Genomic DNA, 25,663 nt, shown 5'->3' on the forward strand with positions numbered 1-25,663 from the left:
TCTAGCACTGGTTCTTTTATGACTCTCACGGTCTACATTCTGAGCTCATGCAGTCATTGAATCGACTGTGGAAAATAATTACAGTTACCTCTGTATATACTCCATTATATGTTGAACACACACCTGGTGCTTGAGTTTAGTGTTTTCCTTTACATAAATGAATGTAGAAAAGGTGCAACCTGGTGCATGAATATTCTCCAGAATGTAGGAAATAAAGTGTTTAATCCCTTCCTGCCTTAAAATGGCCTCGATGTTACCACGACTCCACTTGTGCAGACCTGTGACGTCCCCCACCTCTCTCCTCTCACTCCTGCATGTTTTCTAAGGCTGTCATTAGTATATTTCAAGATAGAAATGCTCAGCCCTCCATTTCACTCGTAATGTGTCTTCCAGGATATTAAAACCACCACGTGGACATGTTAACGAGGTAAAAAGCTAGATTTTCACCAAAGGGGTTCTTTAACGACACAATTATTTCAGGTTTAAGTGCTTTGCAGCAGGATGCATATGTATCGCCTCAATGCAGTGTAAGTTCACGCAGTATGTGTTACTTTTTTGCTTTGTCATCGCTGTGAGATGTCTCTTAATGACTTTTTGCTTCAAGGACTCTCTCTGCTTCGCCCTCTGTTTTAGCACGAGGTGGATTTCTGAGTTTAAACAGGCTTGTGCAAGCTGTGCTGAGGCAGGGGTCAGGCCTCACCTCAGCCGCTTTGGATTTACACGGGTTCTAATGATACCTCTATGAGAGTGCAGTGATAATCCTCATTTTTAGAAGGACACTTAATCCCACAGAACATTTTGGATTAAATCACTTTAGTGCTCATTTGTGAAACCGCTGTCTGTGTGATCTTGCCGTTGTTTGTCCTGCTGAGGAGAACACAAACCTGCAGGCAGGCAGCTGGCGGCCGCTGGAGCTTTCAGAGAGTGGATATCCTCTGTTCCACCTTCGCAGATGACCGTTTTTATTAATCAAGGAAAAGCAGATTGTGGTTTTCAGCAACACACTGCTGCACTTTGATGCAGCAGACTCTCATGACCCGGTGCGACCTCAGTCCTCTGCGGTTTGCCAACGTGCAGCTCAGTCGGTTCTGTGCTGAAGGCCATCTTAACAGCAATTGTTGAGACAACAGAGTGTTCGCAATCGTCTTTCTCTCCTCAGGCCTTACTTTATCTGGGGATTTGGTCTGCTGACCTTTTGGCCATGAGCCTACTTCTTTCTCTTCTTAACTAGCATCTCCTCCAGCTACACACATATCTCAAGCTACGTGACATTGTCTGAGTCACGGTGTATTTCTCACATTCGACTCCCAGCCTCAGCTCCATTCATCTTCATTTTAGTGTTTTTTTTTTGCAAACAAGTGCTGGCTTTAAGAGGCGCTGCTGGAGACAGCTGGTGTTTTAATAAGTCACTCTCTGGGTATTTCTTACATTATTTCAATTTATCTATGTCCTCGTCAGTTATTTTATTTACACCTACATATATCCTCCACATGTGTTCTGTCTATGCTACGTTGCATAGAAACAGCTCATAGGTGGTTGATGACTCAGTTTTTGTTTGTATTCTGTGAACTGTATGCTGTGTGGTGTCAGACATTCTACATTGTGTTCATGCTTACCAGTCGGCTAATTGTCTAATGCCTTTTTGCTTCACATCGTGAGGTCGACTGATTATCACTCTATTTTTTAAAACTGATTCGTGATAAATACCTTAATTTATGATGCAGCTACCTCTAGCTGTCTGTAGACACAACTCTCGGCACTACCTGATTAGTTACATGTTACGACTGTGACAATTAGTAACCGTACTGAATTTCTTTGTCACGCTCCAGTGCTGAACTCTGACGTTTCAGATCGACCGAGTCACATTCTCATATCTTTTCTCTCTCCTATCGGCTACACTACAAATATATCTGAAAAAGGAAAGCGGACGAGGTGGGGTTCAGTCAGAAATTGTAAAAAACTATCATATTCAAAGTCAGATGTCACATCCAGCCTATCAGTAGTTAAGGACAAATGTTGAAAAGTTCTTTTTTAATAAAACAGATGGGAAGCATTAATAAAAAAAACTGAGTTTCAACTGAGTTTTATGTTAATGTTTGCGTTATTCTAAATCTTGACACTATTGCTCTCCTTGATTACTAATAATTTGTTCGAAGAAAACATCGTTAGTACGTGATTATCTTCAGTCCGACAAGTCATCGATTGGGTGAGAAACACTGGCGGATTAACTGATAATAAAAACAATAGTTAGTTAAAGCCCTAAAACTCTTAAATCAAATATTAAATGCTGCCTAAAAATATGTCTGAAAATCTGAGCAAGTATTTTATACCAACTTTTGTTACATGACTGAACTGATTGCCTGATAAAATTATAAATGATAGTCTCTCACTATGCTGATAATTGATTAATCATTTTTTGTTTTTTCTCCAAAAATGACAAAATTTGTTTGTTACGGCTTCTCTAATCTTAAGGATTACTTTTCCTGTTATATAGTATGGTAAAGTAGACATCCATGGGACATTACTTTGAAAATTTAGAAAGTGAGGTGAGCTTAGGGTTAGGGTTATCAATATTGGAAAATAATCATTAACTCCACGTTTACAAACACTTTTGGGCCACTACAGAAGGTCATGGTTCTCTGCCAAATGAGTCTGCACCAAGCTGTTTTCTGGTTTAATGTTCACTTTTAGCTTTTCATGGTCACAAGTTTAAAAAATCTGATTGGTAGTTTGTTTAGATAGATAAAACTTTATTGATCCCTTTGGTAGAACCTCAGGGAAATTGTTGAATTGTTTTTGAATTGTTTTTCTGCTATCATTGTCTTGCCACACTATTGCATTTCAACCTTCCCAAACTTTCCTCTTAAGTATCAGAAGACAGGTCATGAGGCCATTACCTGCAGGCAAGGATGTCCCAGTATCTGACAGTGCACATGAACTGAAGTGAATTTGAAAGAAACTGCCAACAAAAACCGGCAGCCACAGTATCACCACTGGCCCAACGCCCCCTCTGTCATCCAGACACATCCTGTTTAAAACATCACCACTTCCAAAAGATAATGTGCTTTTGTCTCGTTGAGCTGTCTGTGTGCAGACAGAATAAATACTCTCAATGTGGATTGAGCCACTATGTCTCAGTTGCTGTGTTCTTTTGTGCAGCGCGCTGACAGGCTTCATAAAAAAGCAGATTTGAAGGCCAAGAGCAAGGTCTGGAGATTAAAATGAGACTTGGGCTCAGCTGTGCACATTTGAATGATAGCCATCGCAACAGCCTTTTACGGTGACATTGCATTGTTCATGTGGGAATTTACTACTTAATATCGAGCACGAAAGGAGAGGACACACCCTGTTATGTGGTCCGGGCTCTCTGAGCTGTGTTGTTCTTGTTTCCTCTCCGGGACGGGATTGACTGCAAGGGAAATTGGTTTGGAGGTTGAAAATGGGGCCTTTGTGAAACTAATAAGAGAGTGGAAAAACCTCTACCTCTGTAATTAGATGGAATCACTGCTCATCCTGAGGTCAGCGTGACTCGGCATAGTGAATTCGGAACATTCGGTGGAGTCTCCTGACGTAAAGATAAGATGTTTTTGAATCATTGGGAGGAGACTGCATTGCTGTTGGAAGTAATACTTGTGAGAAAATGTGAGTTCTACTAAGAACCCAGTTGTGTACAGCTCTATGTGGCTCTTGAAGATCTCTCCCAGATCTCAAAAAATAACTGCAAGGATGTCATCAGTGTCCGATGGTGGTAGTATAAAGTGCTGTCTCGGTATCAAACATGGTATCAAACATTACTGGATCCCCTCACTGTAGGGGTCAAGGGATGTACTTCAACATGTCACCTGTTGATATCTATATGATGCTTGACAGATGTGTACCCACATGTTATATAAAAATAATGACATCATACTGAGATTGATGTAGGCAGAAATCTAGAAGTCTGTTCTTCGTAGACCAGCCATCATTCAGGTTTTTTAATGACAGAAATAGTAGAGATACTGTTGCTATGGAAAGTGTCCCACAGTAGCAAACACTCAGGCAATTTGCTGCCCAAAATTGAGGACTAACTGGGCTGTCCGCTTTCCCCTCAGTTTGTGGTTCTCAGTTGTCAGCTCACCTGTTGCCATGGCAGCCTCCATATTTCCTACAAAATACAGCCAAATGATTAATGCTGTACATTGCTTCCAGCAGGTTTGAAAGTAGAGACTGCGTTATTTCATTTATTTTAGATCAGTCTGGTTTTGAGGAAGCTCTAAATGAAGTTGATGACTGTGGTTGAACGTGTGATGTTGTCAGAATCCAAGGAGCCTGCAGTGAAAGTCAGCTGCTTTTGGTGGTGGTGGTGGTGGTGGTGGTGGGGGGTGATGCAGCCTCGGTGTTGCATTAAACATGACCAGGATGCGAAGAATTGATTTCAGGGTTGAGGCAGTGAATGTCAACAATACCACAACTCAAGTCATGTGCATCAGTTGATGGTTTCAGGTTGTGACCAGTAATGACCTGAATGAGATTATAAACCACATCGCTAGAGAGAGTTTAGAAAACATGCTACTTGTACAGCAAACAACTAAACGGGATGCTTTCGTCGTATTTTTCCCCCTGACTTTCTTCTCTGTCTGATGCATATCGTGCTTCCTGTGATGTGGCGAGGGAGATTCTAAATGTGCAAAGGCTTTCAGTCTCGCAGCATCCAGCTCTTCCTTCCTCAGTCTCTTTGCTGTTTCAGTGCCTTTACTCTCTCCGTCTCCATTTCTCTCTCCTGTCTGTGATCTTTGATGCAGAGTGAGATCATTGCGGCGCCTGTTTTTTAAAAGGCAAATGCCCCAGTCAGTCTGCAGTGGGGCGTGAGTCTCCTACAACTCCAGCTGCACACACAAAATCCCTGATGTTCATTTACACACAGCCAGGGCTAGATCTGGTGGATTTGCACTCTCACTGTTGTGAAAAGACAAAAGTTTAAATTTAACAATGTGGGAAATACATTTTTTATTTTTTTTAATCTTAGCTGCTTCCCACAATCTAATTTTTTGTTATCTTTCATGTGTCAAGCATCTGTAGCCTGTTCATTTTGAAGCTCCTACCAAGCAGTTTGCTTTACAATATTAATGGCAATATTAAGTTCTGGATTGGTTCCTTTCCTTAGACGAGATCATCATTACTCACCGTCTCTCGTTGGGTTGTGGGCTGCTGTTTTGAAGCCTCCACCATGATCCTATTCATCTTTTGAAACCAGATATAACTAGCAAGGGGTGGATCTGCCTGCGAGCTCAGAGACATTACGCACAGCGTTATTGGAGCGATCTGTCAAGCATAAGGTAGCGTTGCCCTAAATGCCAATCTGCTTTATTGGCCATTCCCCTTCAAATGGAAATATCATTTACAAAATAAACATCGTGCTGTATGGATGGAGACTTGAAGCTGGTGATTAGGACCATAAACCTATTAGGAAAATGTTTACTGAGGCAATAAATCAAATGAGAAGTAGGGTCATTTTCTCAAAGACCTTTTATACATTCAGGCATCTTTTGCAACCAGAGTAGCTGCTCTGTGCTGTTAGATAGAATGCAGGCACTACTGTAATTTCTGGACTATTGAGGGCTACCTGAATATAAACTCCACCCACTAACTTTAAAAAGAAAACAAGTTTTGTACATATGTAGGCCACACTTGTCCATAAGCTGCAGGTGTCCACGTTGTAACACGAGAGGTTTACACTGAAACTTTTAATTAAATACGTACCGGTAACATACACAAATACCGTAAATGCTTTTATTCTGAACAGTGCCTGTAACACAGCTGGTTAAGAAAATAAAAAATACAGCAGCCTACCATGAAAAGTCATTGATCGCTATCTTCATCTTCCTCCTGTTACAAAAACCACTAAAGTCGTCTTCTTCAGTGTCAGAACTGAACATCCTCAGAATCACTTGGTCACACACTTCCTCAGTCTCTCTGTCGCTGTCAACCTCAATGTCACTTTCTTTTCGAGGCAAATTCGTAAAAATCAATAAATTAGCTGCATCATTGTTTCAGCCACAGTGTTCAAAGCGTCTGAAAAAAGTGGCGGCTTATAGTCCAGAATTTACAGTGCCGCACTGGTTTTACTTTTCAGAGTCGATGCCTGTCGATCCTTTGGATACAGTTTATGGTCTTTCCTCTTGTTGCCACTTGCTGCTAGTATGGATGGCTGACATTAAAAGGTTTCATGCTGGAGCTTTTAAGTGAGTAACTGTGGCAGAGCTCCAACTACTTTTTGGACTGTCTTACAAAAAGACTACAGTATTTTCTCAGCAGTCATGGGACACGTCGCTTATAATTACACTCCTGATGAGTAATTCTGGATAGGACGGTAAGGTAGATGCCAAAAATGTAAAATATTGGTTCAAAGGTCAGTTCTGATTATGAGTTTGCTAAAGTGGGTGGTAGTCAGCAGGTCAAAGGCAAGGCTCAGTACTGCCCTGATGATATGGCGTTGTTGGAGAAGGACACCAGAAGGCATTGATTTCAGATTAGGTTATTTGCAGATGGGGGTAGGAAGTCTCAGCCGGGGGCATCTGTCAGCGGTGGTACCATTATCTGTGTGACAGGGTTGCAAGAACCAAAATTGTTTTCCAGCTAATCTTTGCTTTTATGACTCACTCCTCAAAGTTTAAAGGGGAATATGTAGATGATAAGTGTGCTATAGTTTAAATTCATATTCGTATATGCTTTAACTGTTTTCATAGCCATCTTGTCTGCCCTTTAAGCCATGCTTTGCCTTCTCCGAGAAAACCCATGCACACCACTGCCTATAAATCATCACACACGTATACTTTTGTATGAAACACACACCGCTAATGCTTTATTTTAAGTTGTCCTCAGGAGTAGGAAGGCTTATCAAAGTTATGCTGAAGCCCACTCGTTAGCCAAGGCTTTGTTAGCATTCAACTTAATCCAGAACGGTAACAGAGCGACTCATGTGGGCTGAGACGTATAGTAGGAGTCCACATGAAAGATACCTAAAAACCCGTTGGATAATTTAGACCTGCACAGAAACAAAGGTTTAGTCAAAGTGTTTGTTTTGATTAATGTCATGAATTGCACGTGATTTTAACAATTTGTAGTCTATTTCACATAGACATCTGTGTACAGAAACATCCATGTTGATATGTACTATTTCCTAACCTATTTACTCACCTGATCACAAATAAACTTCTGTTTTTTTCACCCAAATTGAAGGAAACTGGAGAGATTTTTAGCTTTTTTATTTCATTTTTCAGTAGCTGTAATTACTTAAGCTTTCTTACGTGTAGCCACATGATCGTACAATAATTCTGCGTGCATCGTGTTTGCAGTCATGCCATGACAACACATTTAGGTAAGAGGAGCAGTGGCACCTTTAAGTGTCTCAAACTAAATGGGACACTTCATAGTGGGTCGCATTGACTTTGTGTGGCCTTGATTGCAAATTGGAGGACTAGCAAGCTGGTGCGTATTTGTGGGTTGATTAATTAACTGATCATGCTTCTACTTGGACTATTAACAGTAGATTTGATTTGTATTTGATGCCCTCAAATAACCGGTTGACTGAATATTTGTATGCAACCAGGTGTCATCTTTTGGACAAAGCCTATTGAATGACTCCGAGCGCACAGCTTCATGAGAACGTGTTTAAATCTTGCCTCATTTTTTACTTTAAGAACAACAGATGCAGATTTTTTTCTATGTTAATTAACTAAATTATTCTATGATCTTCTTCCAGTTTCCTCTGTATGAGATGAGGAGAAGGGAGCGGGATGGTATAACCTCTTGTGGTTTGCTATAGTGGCTGGATTGCTTTTGAGTTGTTTACCATCTAAGGTTGGCATGGAGATGTGTCTGTCAAGTAGGTACAGATGGTCTGGTGGGACGTCTAATGTACCTCTGAAACTAGACCTGCAATAAAACTGAGGAGGTACTCAAAGCAGGGAGGGCAATGCAGGCTGTCATTTCTTGATATGTATCACTGTGTTTGCTTATTTCAAGCTATAGCTCTTTTAAATAACACTGCATTGAGTGGAAGCAGTCTGCTGAATGTGTGTGTTGTGTTTCTGGTTTGATGTGAATTGCACGCTCACAGGTTGGCACAGAAAACAAGAACAATCTTTAACCTGCACAGTGATTCTCAGGGTACAAGCTGATATGTCTTTTGCAGGGAAAGTCGAGTGAGTTTGCTCTTTCTATCGTTCAGACCGTAATTATTAGCTTTAGCGACGTTAACTTGTTTTTAATCTTGTGAGGAAAACTTGTCAGAGTGTGAGAACACCTGGTCTGATGCTTTCACGGCAGCAGATGTTTAAATAGCTGAAGTGTTTTTGAATCAGAGCTGCAGGAACATGACTGTCTTCGCACTTTCACAGAAAGGTTGTTAACCTGCTGGTGCACCCTTATTCCATCCTCAAGAGATACCGTTTGGAGGAAAAGTGTTACTGAGGAAACATCGCCTCAGGACTCTAAGGCTCTCCTCTACCTTCCAGTTCTAGGTACATTTTAGGTTTTTGGTTTGCTTGATATTATTACTTTATGCACAAACGAGGCACCGCGAGGCAGCTCCTAAAAGGTTGCTGGAAATGGGAGAAGCAAGGGGAAATAAGGCAGTTTAATAAAACGAGGATACAGAATCCTTCCTGGAATGCGCTGAACATCATTTGAGGAATCCGTGCTGGATGTCTGCAGGATAATATTAAAGTGTGTGGTATGAATACATAAAAATGGATAGTTTTTATTTTAAAATAAGGATGGTCCAATAAGAGTGGACTCTTTTTTCTGAATGATAAATATCTCACTTTAAACTGAAACTCAGCAGTGGGTCCTTTGCCCTCTTGCTGACTGCTGATGAACTGTGGATAGGAGACAGAAACTATAAAATATTTACAGGCTCTCTGTCACCTTGAGACCGCCAGAGTCACCACCTGTCGGGATCTCAGTGGGGAATCTGTGGCTGTGGTTTGACTAATTGGTTAGAAACTGGCTGTTCTAAAGTGGAGCTCAAATAAAGACCTGAGAGCATCCCTCTTTTTAGGTTTGTCCTGATCCACTTTCAATATTTAACCTATATTCATCATCGGCCAGTTTATCACGTAGAGAAGCACACGTTCCTTTCAGCAGCTTCACTGGAGCAGTTGGCAGTTTGTCTTGACCTTTCTTTGTTTTGAATCCTCTTTCCATGTCCGCATTGCCCCAGTCAAGCTCTAGACTACAACACGGATCCTCCTTTCACCAGCTAATTTACCTAACATTTGATCTCGGTTAAGAATAGGCACTTGTAGGAGGCGCCAGCATGTTGCCATCCAGAGTCTGTGGCTTGTTTCCAGTTGCCTTGAAGGACAGCGTGCTCCCGTGGCCGACATTATGTAACGGGATTCCAGCTGGAAACCGAGACATTTGGACTTGAAATCCTGCGAGAGGAGTCACAAAAAGTGGAAATGACAACGTATAAACAAGATATGAAACGCAAACTGGGGCTGCAGCAAATAATTACTGTCATCATCAGTTGTTGACTCGAGTTAAAAGTTACAAGTTGGTTTCACGCTTTTGTTTCCTATGACAAATAATCCAAAATCAAAAATATCTGAACTACTTTGACAGATACACTGATAGTTTTTTTGTGTTTACTCGGTAATTGATAGGGCTGCAACTAACTAACTAACTAACTAACTAACTAACTTGATTAATCCCAAGATGACAAATGTCTTGTTTTGTCTGCAAACAAAAGATATTCAGTTTACTGTCATAGACGAGGACTGAAACCAGAAAATATTCACCTTTAGGAGGCTGGATTTAGAGAATTCCTTTTCAAAAAAATTAAACAAGCTAATTAATTGATTAATCAACTTGTTTTTGTTTTTATGGGCACTGAAGGAAGCTGTAATATATAGAGCTAGTGATAAATCTGTCTTTAATGCCGTCTGTTTTTAACAAGACAGACTGCTCTTTGGGTGAACTCAGGATAGTGTGGACTAATACTGTGACTGTGTTCTGTGGTCCAGTCTCACCTCCCAATGGAACTACATTTAACCAGAACATTTTTGGATATTTTTCTGTCTTCTTTATTTCATTTATTTATTTATTTATTTGATCAGGGACCATGCATTTTTACTCAGAAAACATCTTCTGTATTGCATATAGAGTGTATAGCATTAAGCTCATTTTCAACTCCTGTCCCTGGTTGTTGGGCTTTTCAGCAAAAATAGACAAAGGACCAACAACACCAATAAGAACAGCTCAGACAACATTAGAAACTTATAATCCCCCACCTGCCCACACACACACACACACACACACACACACACACATACACACACACTCAGTCTGACCTTATGCATGTCATAGTTGGGTACATTCTTGTTTTTCTTTCAGCCAGTTCTTAACTTTTGCTGTGAAAGCTTTTAAATCTGCTGCTATACTAATTTCATTGGTAATGTGTTCCAGATGTGACAGTCTTTGATTGTAAAGGCTGTCTGACCAAATGTAGTTCTGCAGTCAGCTACTCTGCAGTTGTTGTTGGTGGAACTTCTGGTGCTGTCCTGTCTATGGATGAACCCACAGAGTGGCGCTGATTTATTGAAGCATTTAAACATTAATGTGAGGAAGCAAAGATGGATGAAGCTGTCAAAACCCAAACAATTGTGTTTTTAAAAAAAATATAAGACAGTGATGCCATCGAATTGGTTTAAAATGTTTAAAAGCATCAGTTCATTAATTTAAAGCGAAGCTGCCGATAACATGAATGATGATAATTATTGTTATTGCTTTTGATGATTTTTTTTTTTTACAATGACATTAATCTGCTGGTTATATAATTAATTCTTATCACTGTTTTAATGTCTAACCAGTTCTGAAATTAATTACTTTCCGCTCACTTTGATATGAAACTTAAAGCAGTAAATCCTCACATTAGATCCACAGAATGATTGGCATACTCGCTTGAGAAAAGACTCAAGCAAAAAAAGGAAGAAGAGAGAAAAAAGTTGCAGTTCTTTTTTTCCTGTTGATGGAATAATTGAATAATCACGTCTACAAAAATAATACATGAAATACATTTTTCTTGTGCCCACTCTCACTAAATCCCAACACTTTTCTTTTTTTTTTGTAAGAGATTAAGAGCAGCTTGGCTTAAAACCTCCTCATGGTTAGAGTGCCGGGGTAATTTTTTGAAAATCACAGGATTAGAGAAGTGAAAAGGTGTGCACTAATCCCCTCTCCACCGCTGTGCCCATTACACTGTCTTTTTCTGTGAAAGCACCGATTGACCCCGCGGACTCTGGTCGGTATCTGTGCTAATAAAAAGCTGGCGACACGCAGACAGGTCCACCTGAAACCACAGCAGCCTGATTGTCTCCCGGAATCAGATATTTTTCCTGGTATGCGGGGACACGCTGATGAACCGAGCATTTCCTTACGCTGAGAGTTTTGTGTTACAGGTTTCGAGAGGGGGAAGGAGGACCTCTTGCCTCTGCCTTTGAAAGAGGACTCACATTCCATATCTAAGAGCAAGGTAAGAAGAATCACTGTGCTGATGAGCTGCGATGGTTGGGAAGGGATGATTGGGGCCTCTAATGAGACCAGAGCGTTTGGGAATTACTGCACATCTTCTTGCCTCTTCCCGGTTTTTCCTCAGGCGCGAGATAGCCTACATTGAGATGAGTCACACATCATATACACTGTACGGCATCAAACATTTATCAAGTCACATTCTAACTCTGCCCTTCTTTCATGTGAGCTCAGAGTGTAGGAGGCTCGTCTAGTTTATCTGTCGTGGTCCTCGTCAAATATGTTTGTCAGTGCAAGCGTGGGTGTCTGAGGCTCCCTCTGAGTCACAGCAGAGATGCTTGCACCAGACAGAATCCTATTAAATTTTTTGTTATGGTGTACAAGTCTGAAGACGTATGACAAGACGATCATTTCAGAGAGTTTCAAAAACTCCTTATCAGCACGACTTCCCAGAACTAAGACGAGATTATAAAGAATCTGTGGACTTCAGTTCTTTAGACTCTGCTATCAGAAACATCCATCACAAGCGTGGACTCATTTCCATTTACCCTACAGGTTTCTGAACAAAGGAGATATTTAAAGGGAGATTTCAGCTTACTATCACTAAACTTCCATCCCTCTCCAACCCTCCCTGTGGCCATCAAGGCCTTAAGTAACCCTGCTGGAGAATCCCCACATTCGCCCTCATCTGCCCCTCCACCTTATGTCACTCTAGTTGGCATGTGAAGGGATCTGGCACAGACGCACCTGCACGACCATTTATAGGCCGCATTCCACTAACTGAGCTAAGTTTGGGATACCAGGGAAGTAAAGGAGCTTGAGCGGGAAAGACAATCACCTGTAGATGTTGTTTTCCAGTGATGTTGCTGCTAGTTGCTGATACTATGTAATGTAATGTCCTCATTTCAGTAGACTGTGTTCATTGAACCATTTGTGGAAATAGATTTGCCATTGAGAGGGAACACTTTGTAGCCAGGATTGCATTTAGTTTAGTTTTTTTAGTGCAACACTTAAAAAAACGCTAAAATTCCCACTTGGTAGGAACGATTGTTCAGCAGACTGCAGGGAACACCTCGCAGGATATTTATGGTTAACTTGAACAAACACATGGCTTAATTGTTGTTGTTTTCTCTATGCTATGAATGACTACATTTAGGGTTAATAGAGATATGGATCAGTTCTGTTAAACGTTTCCTCCTGTGTGTTGGCAGTCTGAAACAAAGCTGTACAATGGCTCAGACAAGGATGTGTCAGCGTCTGGAGGAAAGCTCACCAAGAAGGAGTCCCTCAAGGTAAGCGAGCTCAAAGCAGCTTAAGTCTTGCGTATCTGGACACTAATTCTCAGGGAATTCATGATGAGTCAGAAAAATACTCTTTCATGGAGAGTGTTACACGTAGCCTAACCGCTGATGCTTGTCAGGCAATATCATTTCAGTTCACACACATTAGATACTGTGTCTTCTGCTGTCGTGCACCAGTGTCACCACAGAACAAAGTAAGCAGGATGCATGACATTTAACTTAGAAGGTACCAGATGTTCTTTAAGCAGACAGTGAGGAGTGTGATTTCACTTTAGCGATGTGTGGAACGTGAGCTTTTATAGTTACGTGTAAATTAATGCATCCGACTTTCTGTGCTCCGTTCAGGTGCAGAAAAAGAATTACAGGGAAGAGAAGAAAAGGGCAACCAAGGAGCTGCTCAGCACCATCACGGATCCTTCTGTCATCGTCATGGCCGACTGGCTGAAGGTGGGCACCGCACAGTCAATTTTCCCTTTTCCTATTTCAGACAGGACACTTTTTCAGGTTGTAACCATTTATTTGAGATCACATACATTTAGTTTGGCGGTGACTCTGCTCGTGATGCTCTGGAACGATCTGCGCAAGCATGACACAGATAATCCCTGAGATCACAAACCTCCGCACAGCCATGAATTTACAATTTACAATTTTTCGAATACAGTATGAACAGGAGACCAACTAAATAGTCTTCACTAACAGAATCTAGATTACATAGTTCAAGGTACAATAATGAACCATCTGCAACCTACAATCCCACGATATGGGAAACACCGGGGTTATATGAGATTGAACTGTTTTTAAAAGGTGGTGGTTGAGGAGGAGGAGGAGATTTGATGATCTGCAGAGGCTGGAGTAGCAGCGATGTGGTGAGCGTGAAGCGGGCAGAATGAATTAACGCTGCCTCAGTTATAAAGCACGCTAAGTGGGTGGGCTGGACTTTAGTGATGACGATTGGCCAGGAGGGGCCATGTGACCGCCTGACTCCGTGCCTGTCTGAACTAACGCAAAGCTCCATATGTATTTCAATCCACCGCTAGTCACTGTTCTGTTCACAAAAACCAAAACAGTGTCACAAAATTGGTAACATTTTATTTAGTTTTTTATTTTTTTGCATTAGCTCCCATCGCTTACATTTTCAGCATAGATGACCTGACATTTCTCTGTAAACCAATGTCTCCAGATCCGTGGCACTCTGAAGAGCTGGACCAAGCTGTGGTGCGTGCTGAAGCCAGGCGTCCTGCTCATCTATAAAACTCACAAGAACGGACAATGGGTGGGAACGGTGCTGCTCAATGCCTGCGAGCTGATCGAGAGACCCTCCAAGAAGGACGGCTTCTGCTTCAAGCTCTTTCACCCACTGGAGCAGTCCATCTGGGCTGTCAAGGTCAGAATATGCCTTTTGAAAATAGAACATTCTCAGCTTCCAGGAACACGATAGAAACGCCAAGGACTGCTGACTCTGTGGTCTATTTTGGGAAGATCTGTGAAAAGGAGAGGTTTTTAAAGACGGAGGAACATTAGGGACCACACACACTACTCACAAGGACATTCCAGAGAGTCTTCCATAGGGGTTTTCAGGTATTAATTGTGCTATATTGTGTTTTCTAGCCAATAACCAATGCATGATAATATGGAAAGCCCCTTTGATGGAAAACCCAGATTTAGCCGACTAATTTTTTGCTCAAAGAACAAAGTCTAAACATCAAGCTTTGTCCATTTCAGCACCAACACTGGTTTGTACATCACAGTGAGCACAAAAGACACTCACACTTTAGTGGTAAGGTTGCTGGAGGGCACACGACTCTGTGTGTAAAAGGTTACTGATGAGATTCACCAATAATAAAAACAATTGACAAAATGTTAGCAGGAGCCAAAGTAGAGTTTGTTGCCTACAGCTGTTTGGTGGAGTCTTTCTTAGTTTATTTGATACCTGCAGCTTCACAGGGTTACGTCCAACAGCAGGATGTATATTAGCATCCCCAAAGCTACAAGGTTGTGCGCATACACATGACGTAACAGCAATGACTTTGTTCTTCATTCAAATCTTACACAGGACACCTAAACAGCCAGAGCCTGCCTTGTGTAGCAGGGGCATAGAACAGAAGTGTCAGACACTAAACGCAGTAAAAAGGCACTAACATTAGTATATTAAATGCTTGTAAAGGATAAAGTGGAGAAGTAAATGCAAAAAAGGAGCTGTGGGTGAAATTTGGCTCAGACGATTAAAGGCCTTCCCTGATTTTATTTTTAACTCTGTTAGTGGTAACATTAAAAAGCAAGTCTGCCACTGCCAAACAAAGACCTGTTTAATCTATTCAGTGCAAAGTTGCAGCTGTTTTTGCAATAGTTGCTCTTTAAACACAACAAACAAATAAGTGGTATTCCTTATCGCTCTAGAATCCGACTAGAACCACAATATATTGTTCTCAACAGCGTTTACACTGGCAGCTCCTGCTCCTGTTTCTACCAGCTACAAAAAAATCAGGAGCACAACATGGAGATTAACTGCCAGTTATGATGATCGAATGAATTCCTGTAGAAATAGACGAAGTAGGTGATGAAACTGAACACTAAAGTGCTGCTGCGCTCATCTCTGCCAGGACTGAACCTTTTAACATTTAAAGAAGTGGTCTAAATGAAGAGTTTCTCCAGAAGGCTGTACTACGAAGTGAGATTTGTGGGTTAGCGCGGTACTTTGAGCCTATAATCAGAGATTTAAATATATAACCTCCTAGATCACCTGGTAGCTGACGCTGTGGAGCTAACCTGTTCTGAAGCAAGTTATGTTCAGAATTCAGGATTTAAATCAGCTGGAAGAAACGTCTCTTTTTGTACTAAATCGTTTCCTGGTGATTCTTTATTAACGATTCAGGTTCTCAGCCGAGGGAACGTGTTTTATTTACAAACATGTTGAGCTGTGAGTTACTAACATCACTGAATGAAGCAGTTACTGTATCGCACACTGTCTGCATCGTGTTGCCATGGGAACTAGACGTGCACTTTGTTGGTGATGCAGGAATCATACAAATATGTTTTTATGTTTGGCTCTGATTTGCTATCAAGAACATTTACTCTGCTGCTCTCTGGTATTAATCACAGATCATTATTATCAGTAACATTAATTTCACTTTGATTTGGCCAAAAATGTAAGTTGTTTCTAATTACTTTTGCATTAGCTCCCATCGCTTACATTTCACTGAATTCACTTCAGTACATTATCATGTTTAAATATATGAAGGTGAAAGTAAGAAGGCTCTAATGTGCAGCTGTCAAATGGAAATAAGCAGCTGCATTGATCAGTGAAGTAAATATATTACACATGTTTAACAGTTTGCTACCAGCATTCCTGTCTTGCGTCATTTGCAATAGCACCACTTTTTATCATCATGGAGTGTTTCATTCTTTGTAGCTCTCGAGTAAAACAACGTGTTGACACATTAAACACCTCCTGTTATGTGAACGTGCACAGAGTTTGAAGCAGAAAGCATGAGTCAACAAAATAAGTTGATAACCACCTTTGTGATACCCGTGATGTCTGCCTGGGGCTTTAGTTGTTGTCACGGTGACTTACACAAACAAAACCAGGCTATGTCAGACTTGCTTCGTAGTGCAGTTCTAGTTGGATATGAAAACGTACGAGCACACTGTGGTACAATAAGTCATCCCTTCATGCTCGATGTCTGATCATGTTTCCAGTCTTCGTAGCTCAGCTCATTGGTTTCTAGTCACTGCTTCATATTTATCACACAGACATGAAGCTGGTAACAATCTTCTCATCTAATTCTCAGCAACAGAGCAAATCAGTATATTCCCAATATGTTAAACTGTTAATTTAGTCACACAATACACACAATAGTCAGACCTTACATTGTGATTATTTATCACAACAGACTGATGAGTGCGGAGCCAGAGAAGGAGATAATGCCTGTGGTTTGTGATGCAGATAGGTGAATGTGAATGCAGCCCGGTTTGCTCTCCAGCGATGCACAAAGCAAAGTGAATGCAGACAGATAATCAGGGGGAATAGGTTCTTCCATTAAAAACAGAATCCTTTGTCCCTGCAGTTAAATAATCAATCAGATATGGATGTTAACTGTATAATTAAGAGCACATCTTGGTTTAGAAAACTGCACGCCCAGCCCATCATTTTAATATTTTCCATTTGTTCTCAGCTCTGTTCAGTCGTCCACTCCAGCTGTGATTTGGTATTCATCACTGACCTCCCATCTCAAGTGTTTTCGTGTTTGTTTATGCGATGAAAAAGCTTGAAATACAATTACCGGTCTGCGTTGTAGATTACTACGTTCCTGCTCTCCCCATCGTCCTCTTCATCACTGAAAACCCACTTCAGTCGCTCTGCTTCTGTGTCCTCTGCCCCCCTCTCAATACTCATTTGCATAATTACATAGTTGGGAGCTTAAATTTTGCACATATAAATAATAAATATCTGATAGAAGGAATATAAACACTACAGGTGAAACTAGGCGATCACAAAGGAGATCTTCAAACCGCAGAGAACATTGAGAACCATTGAAGGAACTGACAGAAAATACCCACTTCAGCCTTCAACACTGTGATTGTTTTTAACGTGTGTTTCCTCCTTTTGTCTCCTACTGTCATCAGGGACCTAAAGGAGAAGCAGTTGGTTCCATCACGCAGCCCTTACCCAGCAGCCACCTCATCTTCCGAGCTGCCTCTGAGTCTGATGGTAAGAGACAGGCTGTCATTCACAGCTATTTCTCTGACTCCTGTCAGTCGCCACTGACACTGAGTGATACATGTAACCCTATGAATTTGCCGAAATGTGGAGGAGGCACTAACACGAGTCTTAGTTTTTTAAACTGATACTGTAGCTCTGCTCCACCCAGCTGGTGTCTCACCACTGACACGAATGTGAGTTTTGACAGTTAAACATATATCAACAAACAAAATTAGTGTCCGTTTCTACCCCATGAATGAATGTTTTATAACTTTGTTCAGTCATTGCATACAGTTATTTGTTTCTTGTTCAGTGTAACAAGCCCCTCTTCTTATCAGACGTGTCACCTCAGCTCTACCTGAGCCTGTTGACTAAAAGCTGCATGAGCCACTTTGAGCATAGCACACCCAAATCACCGTCTGAGCTGTTGGCAATATGTTGCATGATGGGTAATGTAGGTGCCAGACTCTTACAAGTAAGAAAAAGCTGAAGATTAATTACGAGGTTTAACCTTCAAAGTGGAAAGTATATTCTTGCTGCCACTGATACTTTTTGATCTACCTACAAGGACACTTGGAGAGTGGAGTCCTTGTCGAGGCTAACGCTATCTCACAGTACAGAGCAAAATGATCCAGATCTGCATCAAAGTTTCACAGGCTCACAGGCACTTCCTAAGCTCATGCTTCACATCACCACACAGATTTGTGAAATTCTTACCAGCAGGCAAATAAACAGTACTGAAACCACACCGCCATCTTGTTGCGAAATCCTTCCCTAAATCTCCATGCAGAGTTGCAATGACAAGATACAAAGCAGTTGTATTCAAATCAACAGGGCATGTTAAAATGTTGTCTCTTTTTTTCTGATCCAAAAAAAAAAAAAGAATCCAATTCAGAAGCTGTGATGCAGTCCTGGTTTTGTGATCTGTTGCACTCCTAATTGTACGAGGGTGTATGTGGGTGTTTACGAGGGTTTCCGTTTATATCTGTGTACAACAACACAAAATGACAAAGAGAGGTTTGAAATAGGATACAAATGGAAAGCTATTTTGTGCTTTAGCTGTTTGTTGTTTTTTTTTTTTTGGCAACAGACACGTCTCCATAGACGTTTATATGAACCACAGCCCATCTCCTCTGTGTCTCTGTCCGTGGTGCTGAAACATCCAGTCCAGCCTCTCCCTCTTCCACTTAGTCTCTCTCCATGGTGCTGGAACAGTTCAGCAGAAACCAAATCAAACGTGTTCAGCGTGTTTCCTCTTTTCTTCCTACTGTACAGAAGTTACTTTAAAACATTTTGTTTCTGTGTCTAAATGTGTAAAACATTTTTGCACTATGATTCCTTGAAACTGCACAGACAAAGATTTGGTCAGACAAGATTTTCTCATGTACCAAAACGTGCCTGCTGTTGTTTTTATTATGACAACAGCATAACTGTTTATATATTGATGTAAGTGTAAAAAATGAGAAGGATTTTTAAACTGGGGCACTTTTTTAATTCTGTATCAAGGTGGGAGGTGATTGTGAAGCTCAGAAATATGCAGTTTTCTGCAGTTTGCTGATCAGTTTCTGTCTCTTTTCCAGGCCGATGCTGGATGGACGCCTTAGAACTGGCCCTAAAGTGCTCCAGCCTGCTGAAGAGAACCATGATCCGCGAGGGGAAAGAGGACATGAGCACTGTAACCAGTGGTGGAGAACACTCCATTAATTTCTACAGCCTCCTCAGAGCCCACAACATGCACGGTTTCCAGTAAGTAGGAACATTAAACCTGCACTCTAAATTATTACCGCTCAGAGGCCTCTCATACCACCTCCCTTTTTCAAACGTAACTCAATTTCATGTTTTACGCATCGTACTACACAGCCTGCTCCCTTCTCCTTCAGGTTCAACGACAGTGACCATTTGAAAGACCCCGATCTGTACTCTGACAAGTCAGATCGCGAGGGAGAGCAGGACCACGAGGAGTCAGACCCAGAAGGCCTGGAGAAGAGCGAGGAGAGCGACAGCGACACATCAGAGCGCCAAGATGACTCGTACATCGACCTGGACCCCAACGAACATCTGCGAGAAACCCCATACCTGGAGCAATCTCACGAGGAGTTGGGGGAGGTAAGGAACAGAGAGTTTGCTCAAAGTTTTCTGTGGCCATACTTAGCTTTGATCCTGGGTAAACTTATCTAAAAGAAAATGTGATATGATTGTAGCATTAGAATGTGGTCTCATAGGATTTCTCTTAACCATTTTCATCTTTAGCTAGAATTAAAATACCATCTAAAGGCTTGTTTTTATTAAAGTTTCTTGCATAATGAGGAGAAATTAGCATGTTCCTGTGCTGGGGCAATTAGCGCTGTAGCATGGACAGGCTTTGATCACAGTTTGTGTGGGCTGGTGTGCGTGAGTGTCTGCAAGGGACCGTGGTGATATGACGACAAGTGTGAAAGTGCTAACATCAATTTCCATACTGATGAAGTTTGACAGCTCACTAATTAAACACCTACTGAAGCCAGGAAAAAATGTGTACTGTCAGGAAGGAAGGAAAACACCAGTTGCACAAACAACAACATAAACTTTATGAGCCTGTAGATACTCATGAAAGAATCTGAATGTCTCTGAGATTCTGTTTTGACGCGTGTGCATGGATATGAGTGTGTTTTAGGATGTTAAAAGTAAAAAAAAAATAGGCAAGTGAGTTTTGCTTATTAAAAGAAGGATTTGTCTGCTGTATTATAACGAGCTACCTGCAGCAAATGAAGTTTCACCTCACTGCCGTTTTGTGTCTCCAGGCTGGTGAGGCTGCCCAGACAGAAACCGTATCAGAGGAGAATAAATCTCTGATCTGGACCTTGCTGAAGCAGGTTCGACCGGGCATGGATCTGTCCAAGGTTGTACTACCTACTTTCATCCTCGAGCCAAGATCCTTTCTGGACAAACTCTCCGACTACTACTACCACGCAGACTTCTTGTCAGAGTAAGACCCTCCCATTTTCTGCTTTTTCTACAGAGCTTCCTGTTATTTACAGTGGCAATAGACAGCCTATCAACCCGTCCTCGTTGTCACAAAATACCAGATCACTTTCCGTTTTCCTCAGAGCCTCCTAACTATCAAGAGCATAGGATACAAAACAACACCACTTAGGAAATAAGAAAGAAGAAAGAAGCTCCTACATTGTTTCCTGGCTGCTAGCAGCAGCATTAGCTGAATGCTACTGTCCAAACCAAGAAACAGTGATAAGAGAGCCAATCTGAAATAGAAAACCCAGCCTCAGCATCATGATAAAGCTGACAATCCAACGCTTCTCTGTGCTTTTACAGTTTGTGACTCTAATGTACTAACGTAGAGTCTCATTTTGGCATTTAAAAAAAACAACAAAACAACAAAAAAAAACATGCTTTTCAATCCCCCAAGCAGGTTTTGGGGTTTACAGGGTTAAGGTCTGTTGCCACTTTAAAGGAATAGTTTGACAATTAAGAAATAAACTGACTCACATTCTGGCCAATAGTTAAATGAGAATCAATACAAATTGGATCTTTGCCTGCAGGCAGCTGGCTTTGTTTTACATCGACTGTACGCTAGGAAACAGCTCCTCCTACAGCAGCTCCTCCATAATTTTCAGAATTCACGAATGTCTTGTTTGTTTGATATGTACACAAACAAAATGGGGAAAGTCGGCTGTTTGGGGGGAAACTATCTAGTGACTTTTTCTTGGCAGGATACAGCGACTCTCTGGAGGTTTGCCCTCACCATGAGGTTGCCAGGCAACCAGCTCCAACAGAGCCTGGCTAGTTTCCCCCCACGTCCATTGTTGATACCAAACTGAACTGAACTGATCCCGTGTTTAGTGTAAATACATGGGAGGGATATCATGCTCATCTGTCTCCTGGCAAGAAGCAATTAGGATTATTATCCCGAATCTCAAAATGTTCTTTACGATAATCTAGCTTTGTTATTCAAGATTCTGTTTTGCTTCATGTTGAGATAGAATTTCTTGAAATTAAGAAAAGAGTTTGCAAATTGTTTAAACACTGAAATATTTATCAGGTATTTTCTGTTTCAGCAATAAAGTATTTAGGTATTTTCACAGATTCCACCTAGTTATTCACTCTTTAAGCGTATCTTTGTTTACTTCTGCTAATCTACCTGTGATTTCTGCTGTTTACATTGTACAGTTATAATTAAACTGATTAGGTGACGTATGACGATGAACATCCATTCCCTGTGTACAAATTCTCTGCATACTTTAATGCAGGTAGAAAACAAGAGACCGATCAAAGGGAGATAATCAGGAGAATTTTGTAACAGCAGAATGTGCACAGTTGTACCCAGTGAGTTAACAGCATGTGTCATAGAGGAGCATCTGTCAAGTTTGGATTTCATTTCAGAGCTGCAATTGAAGAGAATGCCTACAACCGGATGAAGAAGGTGGTCAAGTGGTACATTTCTGGATTTTACAAAAAGCCAAAGGTCAGTGCAGCTCACTCAGTGATGATGAGCTACATAAAATGTACATGCAGCAGGTTATAGTAAAATCATGTTTTATGCTGGTCTTTCATCTACAGGGGTTGAAGAAGCCTTACAATCCCATTATAGGAGAGACATTCCGTTGCATGTGGCTCCATCAGAAGACCAACAGCAAGACCTTTTACATCGCAGAGCAGGTAACGAGAGCACTAAAACCAGTCTGATGGTTCACAACCTTGTTCCATCCTTACCAGATAACTCCCTTAAAGCCCCGCTGTATATTATTGCTATAAATCATTTACTGATGGTTGCTGTTTTTGGCTCATTTAGCAACAATCACAACCACTCGAGTATCAACATCTCAGACCAGAACAAACATAGCCACACCTCCACCCTCCCTTCATGTTTCATTTACAACCAGAAAGACTGTCTATACAAGCACCAACACAAATCGTCCATCTACAACCATTAGCCCGCACTAGCTCTGTATAATACATTGTATGTTACTGTCAACTCAAGTGATGTTATCTTCCCTCAGCCCGCGTCATTTCTGTTTTCACACCAGTCTGCCCCGAGTGCACACAGACACACAACACACACAGACATCAGCAGACCTGTATGGAATCACACATACAGAGAGCAGAGTAGACATAGATGGAGAAGGAGAAGCAGAGGAGAGTCATAAAACAGTCATCCAGACTATCGTACTGAGCTTATATAAAAACACAAACAAAAAAAAACCAACACATAAATTACTTGACTTGATTCTCTGCTAAGGGCACCATTGCTTTGCTTTGTCTTTACATAGCAGATGGTTATTTGCTGCTATAGTAATGCTATATTTCTGTTCAGTTTCTCACATATTCCACACGTGATTCTGTCTTCAGGTGTCCCATCATCCACCAGTGTCAGCCTTCTACGTCAGCAACAGGAAGGACGGCTTCTGCCTCAGTGGCAGCATCCTCGCCAAGTCCAAGTTCTATGGTACAGACACATGCACAGCCTTTAATTCCAATAAAAACTATGCCCGTGTTTATTCAGCTGTGGCTTTGTTATTGCTTTGCTGTTTGAGCTTTTCTGTCCAATTAATTGGAACGTCTGTCCACAGGAAACTCGCTATCGGCCATATTAGACGGGGAGGCTCGGCTCACTTTCCTCAACCGAGGGGAGGACTACGTGATGAACATGCCCTACGCTCACTGCAAAGGTTGGAGCTCATCCTGCTCTGCTTCACACTGCTGATCACATGCTGTTGTGGTGCTGTAGAAACTGTAGAATGTGTGAAGTCTTGCAATATCACAGGTTGCATTGCAGGTTTGATCTTCTCTTTAAACGTTTTCCATGCGTCCAACGTACAGAGAGCTCGTAGAAAACTGTTTTGTAAATCCAAAGCTGTCAAATTGTTGTTGCTTTGCTTGTTTGGAAACAGGCAGATTTACACACAAAGAGTCGAGAGCTGTTTGGATGCACTTCTTAAGCATACGTTGGAGTTTCCCTGTTATTTGTTCTGACTAAATTGTCATTTGGTCGTGTTGTGTTTTTTCATTTCTCGTCTGGTAGGGATCCTGTACGGCACCATGACCCTGGAGCTGGGTGGTCAGATCACCATTGCATGTGAGAAAACGGGCTACAGCGCTCAGCTGGAGTTCAAGCTGAAGGTATGACTGTGTTTTCTAGTTTAGAACAACAGCAATTATTTAAGAGTAGCAGATATTTGTAGTCCTCTGCCAGTATAGAAAGACCTCTAGTCCTGATCTAATAAAGGAGGGAACTTGTTAAATACCTCAGAGATGTAATAGCTCTGGTGTTTCTCACGTATCTTTTCTGAATATCCCACTCCCTCACACCGTCAAAATCTCCATAATTCCACTGCTTTACCTCCCCTGAAAAACGTCCTATCCCCCAACCACGATCCACACCGTCATCATCTGCGTCATGATATAGCGACAGGTATATAAACAATACACAGGGAAGTTAGTACAAACCCACATTAGATGCCAATCAGGATGTTTTTTGGTCCCTAACTCGTCTTAAGTAGTTTTTAAAATAATAATAATAATAAAAAAAACATAAATCCAATTGTTTTGTTATGTTTTGCCTTCCAGTGGTGCATCCCTGTAGTGCATGTGAATTCATGTATAACTAATGGAAAATTCAGCAAAGTTTAATTAAATGTTGATGGCAGTTCCTTTTAGTTTCTTTTGTGGTTCAGTTGGTTTGAGACGTGGGTAGGCAAACTTAAAAGCTAAAACCTTCACACCATTTTATTCTGTCATATCTCATATATTTGTCTTGTTTTTGAATATTTAGTCACGATAACACAACCTGGTGTTGAGCTGCAACATGACAAACCTTTTAACATACTACAGACCAAAAAAAGCAGATAAAATGAAGCTCAGTGAGGATTTTTACTTCCATGAGTAAACTGTATGTGTGCATATCTCCCTCCCTCACCTCACCTTTCTTCTCTCACTGGCCTCTCGCCCTCCTCCTGTTTTCCCTCTTGTCCTCATGTGCTATCTTTTCAATATTGCCTTTGCTGTTCCTCACCCTTTCCCCTCTCTCTGCCTCCCCTTCCTTTGCTCTCCCCTCCTCCCTTCCTCTCCCCGCTCTTCTCTTTCCTCCAGCCTTTCCTGGGCAGCAGTGACAGTGTCAATCAGATCTCTGGGAAGATCAAGCTGGGAAAGGAGGTGTTAGCTACGCTAGACGGACACTGGGTAAGACACTCTTCACACATTCCTCTCATCGCTGCTCGTTGCATAAGAAACACAGAACTGTAAATTCTTTTAAATTTAATACATTTTTGTCCAAGAACAAAAAAGAAAATCCATAAAATATTATGTTTTTAAAGATACTCTATGGGAAAGTCTTTAATAGAAACTTGGAAATTCTACCAAACTAGTCTTCGCTTTGTACCTACAGAACCAAAAAGCTACTGATGATAACTTCACTCTGCTGTAGTGTGTGTCTTGTAGTTTTGTTGGAGAAAGTACAAAGAGCTTTTGATTTTTCTCTCACAGGACAGCGAGATCTTCATCAACGACAAGAAAACGGGAACGATGGACACTTTCTGGAACCCCACTCCGGACCTGAGGCAGAGCCGGCTGACCCGCTGCACCGTCCCACCAGAGGAGCAGGGGGAGTACGAGTCAGAAAGGTGCACTTTCACTTCACTGTTGTCAGAGTCAGCTGATCCTTAAATGTTCTGAAAAGTAGTTACCTGAAAATGTTCTTGCCACATTGCGAAAAAGTTTGAAACAGAGACAGCCATGATAGCAAATGTTGTGTTCTTTTTATAAAGTATGAACTTGTTTACTTTTACTTGCTTTTATTGTAGTTTCCGTCCTTACCTCTGTAACTATAAGAACCCTTGCTATATGTTTAGGGTTCTCTTTTAGGAGCTGTTTCTACAGTTTTTATTCCGCCTATACAGTGTTCCGTGTTTAAATGTCCTTTGTTCCCTTCCCAACCCACCAGACTGTGGCAGCACGTGACGCGGGCCATCAACAACAAGGACCAAACCGAGGCCACCAATGAGAAGTTCATCCTGGAGGAAGCTCAGAGGAAGTCGGCCCGCGAGCGGAAAGCCAAATGCGAGGAGTGGATCCCCGCCCTGTTCGAGCAGGACTCTGTCACTGGAGAGTGGCATTACAGATATGCCGAGTGAGTGACTTCTCTACTGGCTGTGAAGTACAG

General features: G+C 41.5%; 1 protein-coding gene across 7 annotated transcripts in view; it reads left to right on the forward strand.

The window, feature by feature from the left end:
- The window catches only part of osbpl8 (oxysterol binding protein-like 8), a 115,115-nt gene that overhangs the window by 75,755 nt on the left and 13,697 nt on the right, over positions 1-25,663 (forward strand). For all 7 annotated transcript variants that reach the window (XM_008278531.1, XM_008278525.1, XM_008278526.1 and 4 more), the window contains 16 exons: positions 11,442-11,515; positions 12,723-12,803; positions 13,158-13,259; positions 13,993-14,196; positions 17,436-17,520; positions 19,092-19,257; positions 19,392-19,617; positions 20,292-20,476; positions 21,889-21,970; positions 22,066-22,164; positions 22,855-22,951; positions 23,076-23,174; positions 23,528-23,625; positions 24,595-24,684; positions 24,988-25,124; positions 25,445-25,630. In XM_008278531.1, the coding sequence (XP_008276753.1) occupies positions 11,442-11,515; positions 12,723-12,803; positions 13,158-13,259; positions 13,993-14,196; positions 17,436-17,520; positions 19,092-19,257; positions 19,392-19,617; positions 20,292-20,476; positions 21,889-21,970; positions 22,066-22,164; positions 22,855-22,951; positions 23,076-23,174; positions 23,528-23,625; positions 24,595-24,684; positions 24,988-25,124; positions 25,445-25,630 (2,011 nt within the window). The remainder of the gene's footprint in view (positions 1-11,441; positions 11,516-12,722; positions 12,804-13,157; positions 13,260-13,992; positions 14,197-17,435; positions 17,521-19,091; positions 19,258-19,391; positions 19,618-20,291; positions 20,477-21,888; positions 21,971-22,065; positions 22,165-22,854; positions 22,952-23,075; positions 23,175-23,527; positions 23,626-24,594; positions 24,685-24,987; positions 25,125-25,444; positions 25,631-25,663) is intronic.

Source organism: Stegastes partitus, unplaced genomic scaffold, assembly GCF_000690725.1.
Source record: "Stegastes partitus isolate 25-593 unplaced genomic scaffold, Stegastes_partitus-1.0.2 Scaffold126, whole genome shotgun sequence".
Classification (NCBI taxonomy): Eukaryota; Metazoa; Chordata; class Actinopteri; family Pomacentridae; genus Stegastes; species Stegastes partitus.